This window comes from Myxine glutinosa, chromosome 4, assembly GCF_964187855.1.
Source record: "Myxine glutinosa chromosome 4, kmMyxGlut1.1, whole genome shotgun sequence".
Taxonomy (NCBI): domain Eukaryota; kingdom Metazoa; phylum Chordata; class Myxini; order Myxiniformes; family Myxinidae; genus Myxine; species Myxine glutinosa.
The window spans coordinates 143553810-143569451 of NC_136264.1; the positions used below are offsets into that span (position 1 = coordinate 143553810).

General features: G+C 42.4%; 1 protein-coding gene across 4 annotated transcripts in view; it reads left to right on the top strand.

Annotated features, from left to right (window-relative positions):
• Positions 1 to 15642, top strand: part of LOC137425326 (lysine-specific demethylase 6A) — a 286024-nt gene that overhangs the window by 121318 nt on the left and 149064 nt on the right. For all 4 annotated transcript variants that reach the window (XR_010984098.2, XM_078776555.1, XM_068113641.2 and 1 more), the window contains one exon: positions 14547 to 14667. Coding sequence is in view for 3 of the 4 variants with exons in the window: in XM_078776555.1 (XP_078632681.1) it covers positions 14547 to 14667 (121 nt within the window). In the remaining variant the exon portion in view is untranslated. The remainder of the gene's footprint in view (positions 1 to 14546; positions 14668 to 15642) is intronic.

The following is a 15642-nucleotide window of genomic DNA, read 5'->3' on the forward strand; positions in this document are numbered from 1 at the left end:
CACAGCAACAAAATTAAAAACACCTCACAGCCACAAAACACGTAATTAAAAACACCTCACAGGCACGAAACACGTAATTAAAAACACCTCACAGCCACGAAACACGTAATTTAAAACACCTCACAGCCACGAAAGACAAAATTAAAAACACCTCATAGCCATGAAACACGAAATTAAAAACACCTCACAGACACGAAACACGAAATTAAAAACACCTCACAGCCACGAACACGAAATTAAAAACACCTCACAGCCACAAAACACGAAATTAAAAACACCTCACAGCCACAAAACACGAAATTAAAAACACCTCACAGCCACGAAACACGAAATTTAAAACACCTCACAGCCACGAAATTGAAAACGCCTCACAGCCACAAAATTAAAAACACCTCACCACCACAAAATTGAAAATCCCTCACAGCCACGAAACACAAAATTAAAAACACCTCACAGCCAAGTAATTCAAAACACCTCACCACCACATAATTAAAAACACCTCACCACCACGTAATTATAAATACCTCACCACTACGTGATTTAAAAACAGCTCACCACCACGTGATTCAAAACACCTCACCACCACGTAATTAAAAACACCTCACCACCACGTAATTATAAATACCTCACCACCACGTGATTTAAAAACACCTCACCACCACGTAATAATAAATACCTCACCACCACGTGATTTAAAAACAGCTCACCACCACGTGATTCAAACCACCACAACGTTATTAAAAACACTTCACAACCACGGAAACAAAAGTTTGAGGGAGTCGTTAAGTGACGACACAGACACTGCCCAGATGTGTAGATATATAGATAAATGACTGTACCCGAATTGCCGTTTTGTCATGGTTTAAACCAATCATAATTCAAACAATTATTTTGCACAAATGTATTTGTAATATACGTGGTATCACATTTTATAAACAATTGAAGTTGAAAAAAAAAATTCCCCGAAAAAATTCCCCAAAAAAAAAAATTGGAACATTTTTCAAAACAAATACCCTTAGGACATACCGACGGGAGAGATATGTCCATACCAGAAGTTTGGTAGGATTTTACAAAAGTTTGAGGGAGTAGTTCAGTGACAAGACAGGACAACACAACACAACACAAGAACAACACAACACAAACAAGACAGACACTGCACAGATATATATATACATATATATATATATATATATATATATATATATATATATATATATATATATATATATATATATATATATATATAAAACACAGTTTGTGTGTGTGTGTGTGTGTGTGTGTGTGTGTGTGTGTGTGTGTGTGTGTGTGTGTGTGTGTGTGTGTGTGTGTGTGTGTGTGTGTGTGTGTGTGTGTGTATGTATGTAATGTTACCGATAGACTCCTAAACGGAGAGGCTCACGTACTTGATATTTGGCACAGACATGGCCATTGAGCCTGGGAGGAACATGGCTGACCTAAAAATTTATTTCATAATATGCTTTTACCATATTTTTATCTCAGCGCGAAATATTATGACCGGAATCTGACCGGTCGCAGAGCAGCGCGCTGATTCGCTCAGAGCGATCACGTGATGTTCCCTGCCGCCATTAACTCAGTTACGTGTTCGCACGTATTTCAGAGCGAAAAGCAATTGCCTTTTTTCACATTTAAGCGACGAACATTGCCATTCACACCACATAGGTTTTTTTTCCCTTTCATCTTTAGATTCATATTTTTTGCCATAATGTAGCGCATTATGGCTCTCTCGAGCTCGAGTTAGCCAATCACCTGGGAGCATGAGGCCACGTTGGCCACGCCCACGACAGGACGCAGAGTTGCAATCGATCGCTCAGAGCGATCACGTGATGTTCCTTGCCGCGCGACTATCTATATATATCACTCAGATCCCTCACAATCGACCACCACCACCTCCTCCTGCAATACTAAATATCACTCAGATCCCTCACAATCGACCACCACCCCCTCCTACAATACTAAATATCACCCAGATCCCTTGGAATCGACCACCACCTCCTCCTCCTGCAATACTAAATATCACTCAGATCCCTCACAATCGACCACCACCACCTCCTCCTGCAATACTAAATATCACTCAGATCCCTCACAATCGACCACCACCCCCTCCTACAATACTAAATATCACCCAGATCCCTTGGAATCGACCACCACCTCCTCCTCCTGCAATACTAAATATCACTCAGATCCCTCACAATCGACCACCACCACCTCCTCCTGCAATACTAAATATCACTCAGATCCCTCACAATCGACCACCACCCCCTCCTACAATACTATATATCACTCAGATCCCTTGGAGTCGACCACCACCTCCTCCTGCAATCTATATATATATGAATCTATATATTATTCTAGATTTTGTTAATGTGACCTTTAAAAGAAACAAAAACCACATTTGACATTTCGAAGCAAATAAATTGATCCTTGAAAGTGATGTAAACTGATATCGAACTCAATTCACGGACAGTACTGTGTTAAACTTCTTTACGTTTTCAAGAAGTATCTCGACTCCAAGATCGTCTCCAAGACAAGATCGTCTCCAAGATCTTGATCCTCCTCCTGCAATCTATATATATAAACACTGTGTGTGTGTGTGTGTGTGTGTGTGTGTGTGTGTGTGTGTGTGTGTGTGTGTGTGTGTGTGTGTGTGTGTGTGTGTGTGTGTGTGTGTGTGTGTGTGTGTGTGTGTGTGTGTGTGTGTGTGTGTGTGTGTGTGTGTGTGTGTGTGTAATGTTACCGATAGACTCCTAAACGGAGAGGCTTACGTGCTTGATATTTGGCATAGACGTGGCCATTGAGCCTGGGACGAACATGGCCGAACTCAAAATATTTGACGATCCATATTTTTTATTCATATTTACCTCAGCGCACGGAATCAACGGAATCAGAGCAGGTGGGTGCTGATTCGCTCAGAGCGATCACGTGATGACGCTATGACGCTATGAACACTATGACGCTATGAAAAAAAAAATCGCTATGACGCTATGAAACGCTATGAACGCTATGAACGCTATGACGCTATGAAACGCTATGAACGGTATGAACGATATGACGCTATGAAAAAAAAAATCGCTATGACGCTATGAAACGCTATGAACGTGATGACGCTATGACGCTATGAAGCTATGAACGATATGACGCTATGAAAAAAAAAATCGCTATGACGCTATGAAACGCTATGAACGCAATGACGCTATGAACGATATGACGCTATGACGCTATGAAGCTATGACCGCTATGAACGATATGACGCTATGAAAAAAAAAATCGCTATGACGCTATGAAACGCTATGAACGCTATGACGCTATGAACGATATGAACACTATGACACTGAACGCAATGACGCTATGACGCTATGAAAAAAAAATCGCTATGACGCTATGAAACGCTATGAAACGCTATGACGCTATGAACGCTATGACGCTATGACGCTATGAAAAAAAAAATCGCTCGCTTTACCAGGGGCTCGCTCTCCCCCCCCGTTCCCCTTCTCCCCTCCTCTCCCCCGCCCGGCAATGCCGGGTACTTCTGCTAGTATACATATATATATATATATATATATATATATATATATATACTACTGTGTTCAAAAAGTATCCGACCTTTATTTTTCGTGCGTAAAAAAGAAGAAGCTAGGGAGGCGTTGATTGGTGCACGTATGTAGGTGATCCTAATGCGCACGGGTGAATTTTTTCCCACCTGCAGAAGCTGTCATTCGACGGCAGACCGCCGATGAGTGAGGACATGTAAGTGAGCGCCGTCGGATTTTCGTTTTTGACAAAATGACGGAAAAACTTGAACAACGCTACTGCATAAAATTTTGTGTAAAGCTTGGCGATTCCCAAGTGGAAACGATCCGCAAGATTCAACACCGTTCATTCCATTATGAAGGAGGATTTGGGCTTCAGGAGAATCTCAGCGAAGTTCGTACCAAAGCTGCTAACGATTGAGCAGAAGCAACTCCGTTTGGAGATCGCACAGGACATGCTGGAGAGGGTGAACAGCGATCCCAGCTTCCTTAACACAGTGATCACTGGCGATGAGTCCTGGGTTTATGGGTACGACCCAGAAACCAAGTTGCAGTTTTGATGCAAGTTTGATGAAACAAAATTTGATGCAGTAGCGTTGTTCAAGTTTTTCCGTCATTTTGTCAAAAACGAAAATCCGACGGCGCTCACTTACATGTCCTCACTCATCGGCGGTCTGCCGTCAAATGACAGCTTCTGCAGGTGGGAAAAAATTCACGCGTGCGCATTAGGATCGCCTACATACGTGTACCAATCAATGCCTCCCTAGCTTCTTTTTTTTTATGCACGAAAAATAAAGGTCGGATACTTTTTGAACACACTACGTATGTATATATATATATATATATATATATATATATATATAATATATGTGTATATATACAGACTTGGCATTTAATATGGAATATTTTTTTTCTTCTTGACTTGGGTTTACTTTCTTAACTCAGTATATCAATCTGGTGAGTTTCTTTTACACTTTGGTGATTTATTTGTTAAAAGAACCATGTCACTGATTGTCTGTCACAGCAAGAAGTCAACAACAGGATTATATCACAGGTGGCGTGGCAAAATGTACGGACAGGTGCATTTGATGATTGGTTTCACAGTTGGGTATACAAGGGTTATTGCGTTCTGTGTTAGTGGAAAACAACTGCTGCACGTCTACAAAAGTTATTGCCGCTTCCTCTGGAGATGGTCCGTCAACTCGACAATGCTGTTTGTCATGGAGTGGTGGCTTTTCGAAATTCCGGCATGAAACAGCGTGCTATTGCTCGGCAGTATGGCATCACTCAAGGTCAGCTGTCAAAGATCCTGAAACGAATTGCTCAGAGGGGTGTCCCTACTCCAATACCGAGGCCAGGACGTCCCCGCATAACCAAAAGGAGGGATGATCGCCAGCTGCACCCGTTAGTCCGCAATGGCCGTACCAAGTCAGCTAATCGGCTTAGGGCTGAGTGGCAGCAACTGACAAATGTGCCTGTATCCAGAAGGTTAGTCAACCAACGACTGGTTCAAGCAGGCTATCATGCCAAGCGTCCCCTGAGAAAGCCACGCCTGACCAGACAACACAGCCAGCGCCGATTGCAGTGGGCCAGAGGGCACCGTCAATGGCACCCAGGACACTGGAATCACGCGATCTTCAGTGACGAGTCTAGATTCCTGGTCTATCGTCAAGATGGCCGCGTCCGAGTGCGCAGACAAGTGCATGAAGCCTACAACAAAGATTGTATAGTGCCAAGAGTCCAAGCTGGAGGTGGTGGGGTGACCGTTTGGGCTGCTTTTCATGCAGGGGGCAAAACTGACCTGGTTGTTCTGAATGGAAACCTGAAGCAGTTCAAGTACAGGGCCATTCTGGAAGAAACATTGCTTCCATTTGCTCGTGCAGACTTTCGAGGAAACTTTGTCTTTCAAGGTGACAATGCACGGCCTCATCGTGCTCGCATGATCCAACACTTTCTTGCTGACCATGGTGTAGAGCATATGGAGTGGCCTGCCATGTCCCCGGATATGAATCCGATAGAGAACTTGTGGGCAGAATTAACCCGTCAAATCGACCACTTCGACCAGCAGCCGACCTCTGTGCGTGAATTGCAGCAGGCTATTGTCACTGCATGGCAAGCGATTCCTGTCCAAACCTTGGCAAATCTTGTGAACAGCATGCCTCAACGTATACGTGCTCTCCTGAATGCTTGTGGGGGTTACACGAAGTACTGAACTGTAATTTTACTGTCCGTAATCCCAGTCGTAATTTAACTTTTGTTTTTGTTAAAAAAAATTTTTGGCTAATGTGCAAAATAAAGAGATACTTCTGGAAAACGTACAGAAGTTTAACACAGTACTGTCCATGAATTGAGTTCGATATCAGTTTACATCACTTTCAAGGATCAATTTATTTGTTTTTAAATGTCAAATGTGGTTTTTGTTTCTTTTAAAGGTCACATTAACAAAATCTAGAATAATTTCAACATAATTCCAATGAACTTTTGGTTCTAAGACATCTTGAAAAGTAAGTTCACCCCCACAAAAAAAATATTCCATATTAAATGCCAAGTCTGTATATATATATATATATATATATATATATATATATATATATATATATATATATATATATATATATATATACATATATATATATATATATATACATATATATATATATATATATACATATATATAACCAAAGAAGCACACTGACCCTATGACATGACGCTGACGTCATGTGCATAAATTCTACCGTGTTATATATATATAATTATTTATATGTACATACTCATATATAAAATTTAATGACATGCTTGGTCGTGTGTCCGTCCATGTTTTGTAACAATTCTTCCCTCCAATTGGTTTGACAGTTTTCCTGACCACCCACCTATGACTTCATCCTGATGAAGAATCTTACGGCCACCATGTTGGTGCTCACTGCTATGCGAAGCCAAAGATGCCTTGGAGCTGTTTTATACACAATTGCTATGCAATCCCTATACAGTGCATTCAGAAAGTATTCAGACCCCTTCAATTTTTCACATTTTGTTATGTTGCAGCCTTATGCTGAAATCTTTTAAATTCATTTTTCCCCACATCAATCCACACTCACTACCCCATAATGACAAAGAGAAAACAGGATTTTAGAAAGTTTTGCAAATTTATTACAAAGAAAAAACTGAAATATCACATTTACATAAGTATTCAGTCCCTTTGCTATGACACTTGAAATTTAGCTCAGGTGCCTCCCATTTCTCTGGATCATCTTTGAGATGTTTCTACACCTTGATTGGAGTCCACATGTGTTAAATTAAATTGATTGGACATGATTTGGAAAGGCACACACCTGTCTATATAAGGTCTCACAGCTGACGAGGCATATCAGAGCAAAAACCAAGCCATGAGGTCGAAGGAACTGCCTGCAGAGCTCAGAGACAGGATTGTGTCGAGGCACAAATCTGGGGAAGCCTACAAAAAAATTCTGCTGCATTGAAGGTTCCCAAGAGCACAGTGGCCTCCATAATTCTTCAATCGAAAAAGTTTGGAACAACCAGGACTCTTCCTCGAGCTGGCCGCCCGGCCAAACTGAGCAATCGGGGGAGAAGGGCCTTGGTAAGAGAGGTGACCAAGAACCCGATGGTCACTCTGGCTGAGCTCCAGAGATCCTGTGTGGAGATGGGAGAAACTTCCAGAAGGACAACCATCACTTCAACACTCCACAGATCTGGGCTTTATGGCAGAGTGGCCAGACGGAAGCCTCTCCTCAGTGAAAGACACATGAAAGCCCGTTTGGAGTTCGCAAAAAAGCACCTAAAGGACTCTCAGACTGTGAGAAACAAGATTCTGTTTCTTCAATTCTAAGCGTCATGTCTGGAGGAAACCAGGCACCGCTCATCACCTGCCCAATACCATCCCAACGGTGAAGCATGGTCGTGGCAGCATCATGCTGTGGGGGTGTTTTTCAACAGCAGGGACTGGGGAACTGCTCAGGGTTGAGGGAACAATGAACGGAGCAAAGTACAGAGAAATCCTTAATGACAACCTGAAACAGAGCACTCAGGACCTCAGAAAGGATTGGTTCACCTTCCAACAGGACAATGACCCTACGGACACAGCCAAGACAACGCAGGAGTGGCTTAGGGACAACTCTGTGAAGGTCCTTGAGTGGCCCAGTCAGAGCCCTGACTTGAACCCAATCGAACATTTCTGGATAGACCTGAAAATGGCTGTCCACCGACGGTCCCTATCCAACCTGACAGAGCTTGAGAGGATCTGCAGAGAAGAATGGCAGAAAATCCCCAAATCCAGGTGTGCAAAGCTCGTCACGTCATACCCAAGAAGACTCGAGGCTGTAATCGCTGCCAAAGGTGCTTCAACTAAGTACTGAGTTTAGGGTCTGAATACTTATGTCAATGTGATATTTCAGTTTTTTCTTTTTAATAAATTTGCAAAACTTTCTAAAATCCTGTTTTCTCTTTGTCATTACGGGGTATTGAGTGTGGATTGATGAGGGAAAAAATGAATTTAAACGATTTCAGCATAAGGCTGCAACATAACAAAATGTGAAAAAAGTGAAGGGGTCTGAATACTTTCTGAATGCACTGTATGCTTTCCCTTCATTGTAAAACTACCAAAGTGACAGCTAAGATGATTTCGAGCCAATAGGTATCATGGTCCTTGTGAAGATCGGCCTTAGTGATCGAGACAGTGGTCTGTCAATGTATGCATCACCCAAATCACTATGTGGCATTCTCTCAGGCAGAGATTAAACCCATGTTATGAGGAACTTGCCCGAGGTTTTTATTCACTTTTAGTGATGTTTATATACACATCAGGAAGAAGATAATTGGTTTTGTGTCGTTTATTGTCACATCATTTATGCATATCTTGCGGGATTGGGAGTTGGATAGTCGACCGTGATGGGCCATGACCTGCTCATGTTTGCATATCTTGTAGGATTGTGAGTTGGACAGGCGATGGTGACAGGCCACGGTCTGATGATGGTCACATATTTTCTGCATATCTCGGGGGTTTATGAGTTGGACAGGCATTCTGACGGTCCATGACCTACTCGTGGTTACATGTCTTTTCTGCATGTCTTATGGGATTGTGAATTGGACTGTGACTGGTGGGGCGGGGGTTTAAAGGCTTGAAGTGGGGAAGGGATGGGCATTCTCTTAATCAGGGCTTAAACTCATGTTATTATAATAGGTCTTTGTCCGAGGTCATTATTTCCTTTTAACAATGTATATATGTGCATCAGGAAAGTAATTGGTTTTGTTCATTTATTATCACATATGTTTTCTGTATATCTCGTGCAATTGTGAGTTTGGCAGATGACTGTGATGGGGAGCTTGTTTTTGAAGGCTTGGCATGGGCAGAGGATTGACGCCTTTGGGTTGGGAGGCAGAGGGTGAGGTCTTAAGATTTGTTTTGGATGAATTAGGAGTGAGGGGTTGGTTAGCGCATCTTTGATTGTGTGGAAGGCTGTGAAGGTTGGCTCTGCCTATCAGAATATTTCAGGGTGCTTCCCAACTGTGAGTAACTTGTTCAGTGGCTTCAGTGTTGTTGCTGCGTTTGGAATAAATTAGTGGTAAAAGTTGATGAGTCCCAAAAACTCTTGCAGTTTGCAGTGAGATGAAATTAACGGGAATTCCCAAATAATCTACACCTTCTTCTGATCAGACGGATGCTTCAGCGGTTAACACAGTGACTGAGGAAATTCATCTCCGGAGCGCTGAATATGCACTTTGTGGGATTTATGACGATGCCGAAGTACTGCAAACGAGCAAAGAGGATATGTAGATGCTCCTGATGTTCTTCTGCGGTTGCATTGGCGATTAGAATATCATCTATATGCAGGTAGCAGAAGTGTAATCCCCCAGAGCACCTGAACGATAAAACTAGATAAAACTCAATGTTTGTGCGGCATTGCGTAGGCCGAATGGCATCCAATGGAATTTGAACAGGCCAAAATGTATTGTGACTGCTGTCTTTGGGATGTCATCTGGATCCACAGGATTTTTATGATATGCATGAACGAGGTCGACCTTGGAGAATAATGTAGCACCATGATGTGTAGTGGTAAAATCCTGAATGTGTAGAATGGGGTAACAGTCTGAAACAGTCGTGTTGTTTCAGGACCGGTAATCCCCACAAGGACACCAATCCCCAGGTGTCTTTTTGGGTACCATGTTTGGCTGTGAAGAAGATGATCTGATGATCCCCGTTGTAACATATATTCAAACTCCAGGCCGGAGATACTTAATTTATCGGGTGATAGTCAGAGAGCACGCGCGTAAACAGGGAGTCCCATGGTCTCGATGTGATGCATGATCTGGTGTTTGATGGGCTGGATTGTTGCTGATGGGTGTGTTCTGGATGGGACATCATAAAGTACTTTCTGAAAAGGCCACCTGGGTGTGGATGGAAGACTCGTGATATTCAGCGACGGAACGGTGAATGCTTTATGGAAAACACTAAGCTGTGTGTCAAGGCATCCAATAGATGGCGATTTTTGACGTCGAGATTGAAATAACACAAAATATCTGCACCAAGGAGAGAATCTTGTGTCGGTAATCGTAAACACATGGAAATGAGTGATATAAACCAAAATCAAACTGGTGGAGACATTCTCCAAAAGTAGTTTAAGCACTGTTGTTAGTGGCATGTAATGAATATTCCTGCTGATTTTTCCGTTCAGCAGCAGACGGTGGCACAATGCTCACCTCTGCTCCCGTGTCCACAAGAAAACGAATTCCGCTAATATGATCCACGAGGAAGAGAAGGCGACTGACGTATGGCCCAGGTGAACTCATCGCCATTAGTTGTGGTCCTTGTCGTTTGCCTTGCAGTTGGGATGAGCACGGTGCTCTACACTGACTAGCATTAGCACCAAAGATCACATGCTACCAACACCAATCTGGAGTATTCACGGAAGGTAAGGGCGAACGGTAGTTTGTAGTGTGGTGTTTCTCACTTTTCCTACAAGGGGTTCACGAAGATGAGCACGACTGGCGTTGCACAGCATGGAGCTCCAGGACGAGCTTCTTAACCCCGCCATTTCAGATTGTAGCTGTACGATCTGCTGTACTTTTGGTGTCACATTAGCCACAGTCGGTGTAACGGTGTCCATGAGATGATCAGCCACATCCACAGTAGCAGGCAGTGCCAGCTTTGTGTAAGCTGCAAGTATGATGTGGATGTATAGTGGTAAGCGTTGCAAAAACAACTCACTGAGCGACTGCTCGAAGGTGGCATGGCGGTCACCGAGACAGTTGCCACGTATGAAGCTGGCTGAGCAACTGGGAAAGGGCATGGCTGATTGGTTGGTTGTTCCAAGTGAATAGTTGGTCGTTTGTAACTCCTTGTCTGTCCATTTGCATCACGTCGGTGTCACCAATTTAGTGAGGAAACAAAAGATGTCAGAGGCATTCGGAATCTGTGTCGATCCTTTCTTCACCGTGACCAACCAAACCGTCGCTCATCTCATCCGGTTGCACCCGGTACCGAAAACCCTCGATCAATCCAAGATAAAGCATATTTATATATTACCACATGAAAGGCAAAACGATGCCGCAACACCTATATAGTTGTTTAGAGATTGCGTTCCGATTGTCTGAAAACTAAATGGATTTTGAATATCTTTTTCACATGGTCAACTATGTGGGCTGCTCTAGAGTTGGAACGCCAAACAATTGATATATTCTGGCCATTTATGTAGAAGGGGTGGGAAGGGTGAGGGTAAGAGTGAAAGAGGGAAGGAAATGGGTGTGGTAGGTCTCTGAGGGGAAGTGGAGTTGGGGTGGTAGGAGGGGTAAGGGTAGAGGTGACATGAGGAGATGGGAAAGGGTGTGAGGAAGAGGGAACAGAAGGGATGCGGTAGGAGTCTGGAGAGAGTGGTGGTGGGGGGGGGGGGATGGGAGGGGTGTGAGGATGGAGGGAAGGCGTAGGGTGGTAGTTTGGAGGTGGTGGGGGGGGGGGGGGAGGGATGGTAGGGGTGTGAGGATGGAGGGAAGGCGTAGGGTGGTAGTTTGGAGGCAGTGGCTTGGGTGGGATGAGGCTGGTGGGAGGGGGGAAAGGGTGGTGTGGTAGTTTGGAGGCAGGGGCTGGGGGGTAGGAGGAAGGAGGGGGAAAGGGTTGGGAGGAGGGACTCTGCATTGCCCGACAATGCCGGGTACCTCTGCTGGTAGTATTATAAACCAAACATTCCTTTGTAAACGCACTAATCGTAATTTTAGTAAGTGTTCTTCTTTTACACTATCCTATTGACCTGGTAAAGGATGCTCGCTTCAAATTTTCAGTTTGTTCTCATTCTTTACATGTCATAACAGCGCCCTCTAGGCTCCAAGAAAAGTGCTGGAAACATGAAATGTAACAACTGGGATGACCAAAAATGTATATTTATTAATGTAGTTGGAATTGTCACCTTTTTGTCTGTGTTCTCGCAATAACATGTTTAGAATTTACTTTAGAAAACCTTGATCTTGAAGGCTTGTTCTTCTTTTGAAGAAGGTAGAATCTTGAAAAAGAAGAAGAAGAATAACCGATGTATCTAAATTCTAAACTATGATAGATGTTTGCTTGTCTGCCTGTCTGTTGCAATTTTTTTCAGATGGCCAAACGGATCTTCATCAAACTTTCAAAGGTTTATCAGTGAGTTCCTGGGAGTGTTTTAGGGGGGAAAAAAAGAAAAGGATACAAAGTTTTTGTTTTTTTTGTCGTTGTTGTTGTTTTTTGCTCTGTAGTGCCTAAGCCTTTGTAACTACGTGAAAGGTAATATTAAATGATCCCCAACCTAATTCCTGAGTGGGTGTAGGGGAAAGAGTTTTAGGCCCCTCCACAAAAAAAATAGGAAAATAGAACGGCACAAGGCTGGAGCGCGTACTTCCACCAGTCTGAATAGTTTACATTTGTATCCCACTGAAAGGCCGGATCGGGATCCGGACCTAAATCAAAATCTAATCGGCCTGTTCTTATCACCTTACCAACTCATCCCTCTAGTTTTGTCATAAGTCGTCCAGAACTGTTTGAGATATCATGCTATATGTCGTTTGTGGCTCTATCTCTCAATGGTGAAGAATCACTGAAAAATTCTCGTATCTCCGCCAAATCCAGATTGCATCTTCACCAAAATTGAAAAAAATTCTTCCTTCTCACACACACCCAACCTGTCCACCACGTTTCATCCAAATCCATCCACAACTTTTTGATATGTCTTGCTAAATATTGTTTTTAGCGCTATCACTCATTGGTGAAGAATGCTTAAACAATTATAGTACAGTATCGGGATTCGGATCTTCACCAAAATCTAATCCATTTGTTCTTGTCACACAAGCAACCTTTCCACCAAATTTCGTCTCAATCCATCCACAAGTTTTTGAGATATCCTGCTCACAGATAAACATACATACAGACAGGGGTGAAAACATAACCTCCACCACCTTTGTTTGGCTGCTTTAGAGTTGGAACACCATTAGTTGTGGGCTGATGTTAAAAACTCCAGGCTGTTTGGTGAGGTGAAAAGCTGAAAGGTTAAAAACAAAATTTTTATTTATCAAAATGCCAAAAGGATTAGAACAGCACTGGGCAATGCCAGGTAACCCTTCTAGTGGCATATAAGGTAGGAATTTTCTCTGTGATGCAGAATTTTAATGCATCTCTGAAATAACATTTCATCCCTTGTTGTATTGGCAGCTACTACATGGTAACCACTAACCATAGAACATCGGTTATCATTTTGTGACCTAAAATGTATTTTTGTCGATCCAGCAAACACTTTCTCTTAAAGAAAAGAAGAAGAAGCTTAAAAGGCACTGCAATTGCTGAAGAGCAGAAACGCACGCATCGTTTGCCTGTGGATGCATAAAGAAGTGTTTGGGTTTGTTTGGTGTTAGGAGGACAGAGCGTGTGCTATTTACTCGTGCCGTTTGGTGTTTTGTCTCTTCTCATGGCCTTTTGTGTTGCCTGGTGAGTCTGCGAGAGGTAATCAATCGTTTTCACCTGAAGGATTTTAACTACGAAACTTGTTTTTCTGTGAAATTGTTTGAGAATGAATGGACCCTTGGATGAAGATAGCAAGCACCTCTTTTACTTTGATTTACCTGGTGTCAACGTGCATGACCAAACCACGCGTATTCTGAGCAGGGAAGGATAAGCAAATGAGAACTGTCCAGTTGTGAGAATATGAGTTTTCCCTGGTGTTTGAGATTTGTCATCGGAAGCATTTATTTCACTGTATGATCGCTCCATCGTGGTCTTGGCGTTTTATATTGTTACGTTGTTGTTTGTCGCGCGTTCGACACCGAATCGTTGGCTTTGAACTAATGCCTTTGTCTTACAATTTGTCGATGTTTTTGCATGAGATTTGGCTCAGGCAAGATTAAAAATACAACGAGGAGAACAATTGTTCATCATTCGTTGTTGTGTAAATTGCATCATTATATTTCCTTTGGTTTTGAAAACAAACTCGAAATGACTTTGTGTTGGTATTTGACGAAATAATGGGAACCTTTTATTATCTTTGGTTCATTTGATGTGCAATGACCACAGGTCGACAGGTATGTCAAAAACCAATGTTTTTGAGAGTTGATTGTTTAGTGAACAGGTGATTTTTAAAAAGTATTTAAATTAAAAGTGTCAAATTAATGCTTTAAAAATTAATATTGTTTAAGGTTTTTTCCATTTGTGTTGCAATCTGTTGTGAAGGATGATGCAAGACTTGCATCGTAATCTGATATTTTGGCAGCTGCTGGCTTGACAATGTATCAAAACCTGTCGTGTGTCACCGTGTCCCTTGTATTCTAAAAATATTGATTGCACTCAACAAACAGCCTGCAGCTTCAGTATTCCAAGTATTCGGCCAAATTGATTTAAGGAAGCTTGGGCGTCAATATTTGAACTTGCGTATTTCAACAGAGCAAACTTTCCAATGAAAAGGCTATCACAACAGAGACTGCAAGGCCTCTACAGTATTGGGGTCCTTGGTAATTATCATGTCATCCTTTCATTCACAGGGCGATAAAGGCTTTCTTGGAGGTGCTGTACATCGAGCCAGGCTTCCCCAGAGCCAATGAGGTCCATCTGCGCCTTGCCTTGATGTTCAAGTTCAACACCAACTACGAGGCCAGCCTGAAGGTTAGTCTGGAGGATACGAGGTTTACGTGGGAGGGGAGGGGGAATGGTTGGGAGGAGTCACTGGCAAAATGAGCTGCATACATTCTGACCCTTCACTCAGGGTTGTTTAACATTCTTTGGGGTGCACAGTTTGTATTCATCCTGTTTGCCTGGTCGTTCACTTCACTTTAATATTCATGCTGCTTCATCTGCACCACTGTTCTTGCTTTAGGCTTACTGGATTGAAGTTCTGCAAATTGCAATATTGGTATTTTGGTGTTAGTACTGGGAAGCACGGTATCTCAAGATGTTATAGATTTATTTGGACTAAACTTGGTGGATAGGTTGTGTAACAAGGACGAATTGAACCAATTTTGTTGAAGATCTGAATCCGGATCCGGATGTGAGATTTAATCTTCCGGATATGAGAATCTGGATCCGGATACGGCCATCTTCAGGGGCGGAGGCATTATGTTTTCGTGTTGTCCTTACGTATGCCCGTCCGTTCATACGGGCTAAATCTTGTTTTTCTCAGCAACCACATGTCCAATTGAGACAAAACTTTCAGGGTAGTAGCGACACCCATGCACAATGTTTTTATGATAATCACAGGCCATGTGGTATGGCAGCCATCTTGAACTAAATACAAATAAGTAAAAAAATATTTCTCGGAAACCGCTGAATGGAAAAATTTGAAGCCGCACATTGTCAAGTACTCTACTCCCAATGGGGAACAGAAGCATGATAATGATGACATCATTGGTATAGTGGTATACCAGTCATAAATGTTTTAATCGAATGCCTTATTCTAAACATCTGAAATTGCATGCACATGATCTCTGAGCCATTTGTATTGAAATATGAAATTTATGACATGGTTTTGCAGCCATATTAGATTGAAGAAAAATATTAAGTAATTATAATCTCTGAAACCACTTACCCTATCAATATGAAATTTTACAAATATCATCTGATATCATTGTAGCATATAGTTTG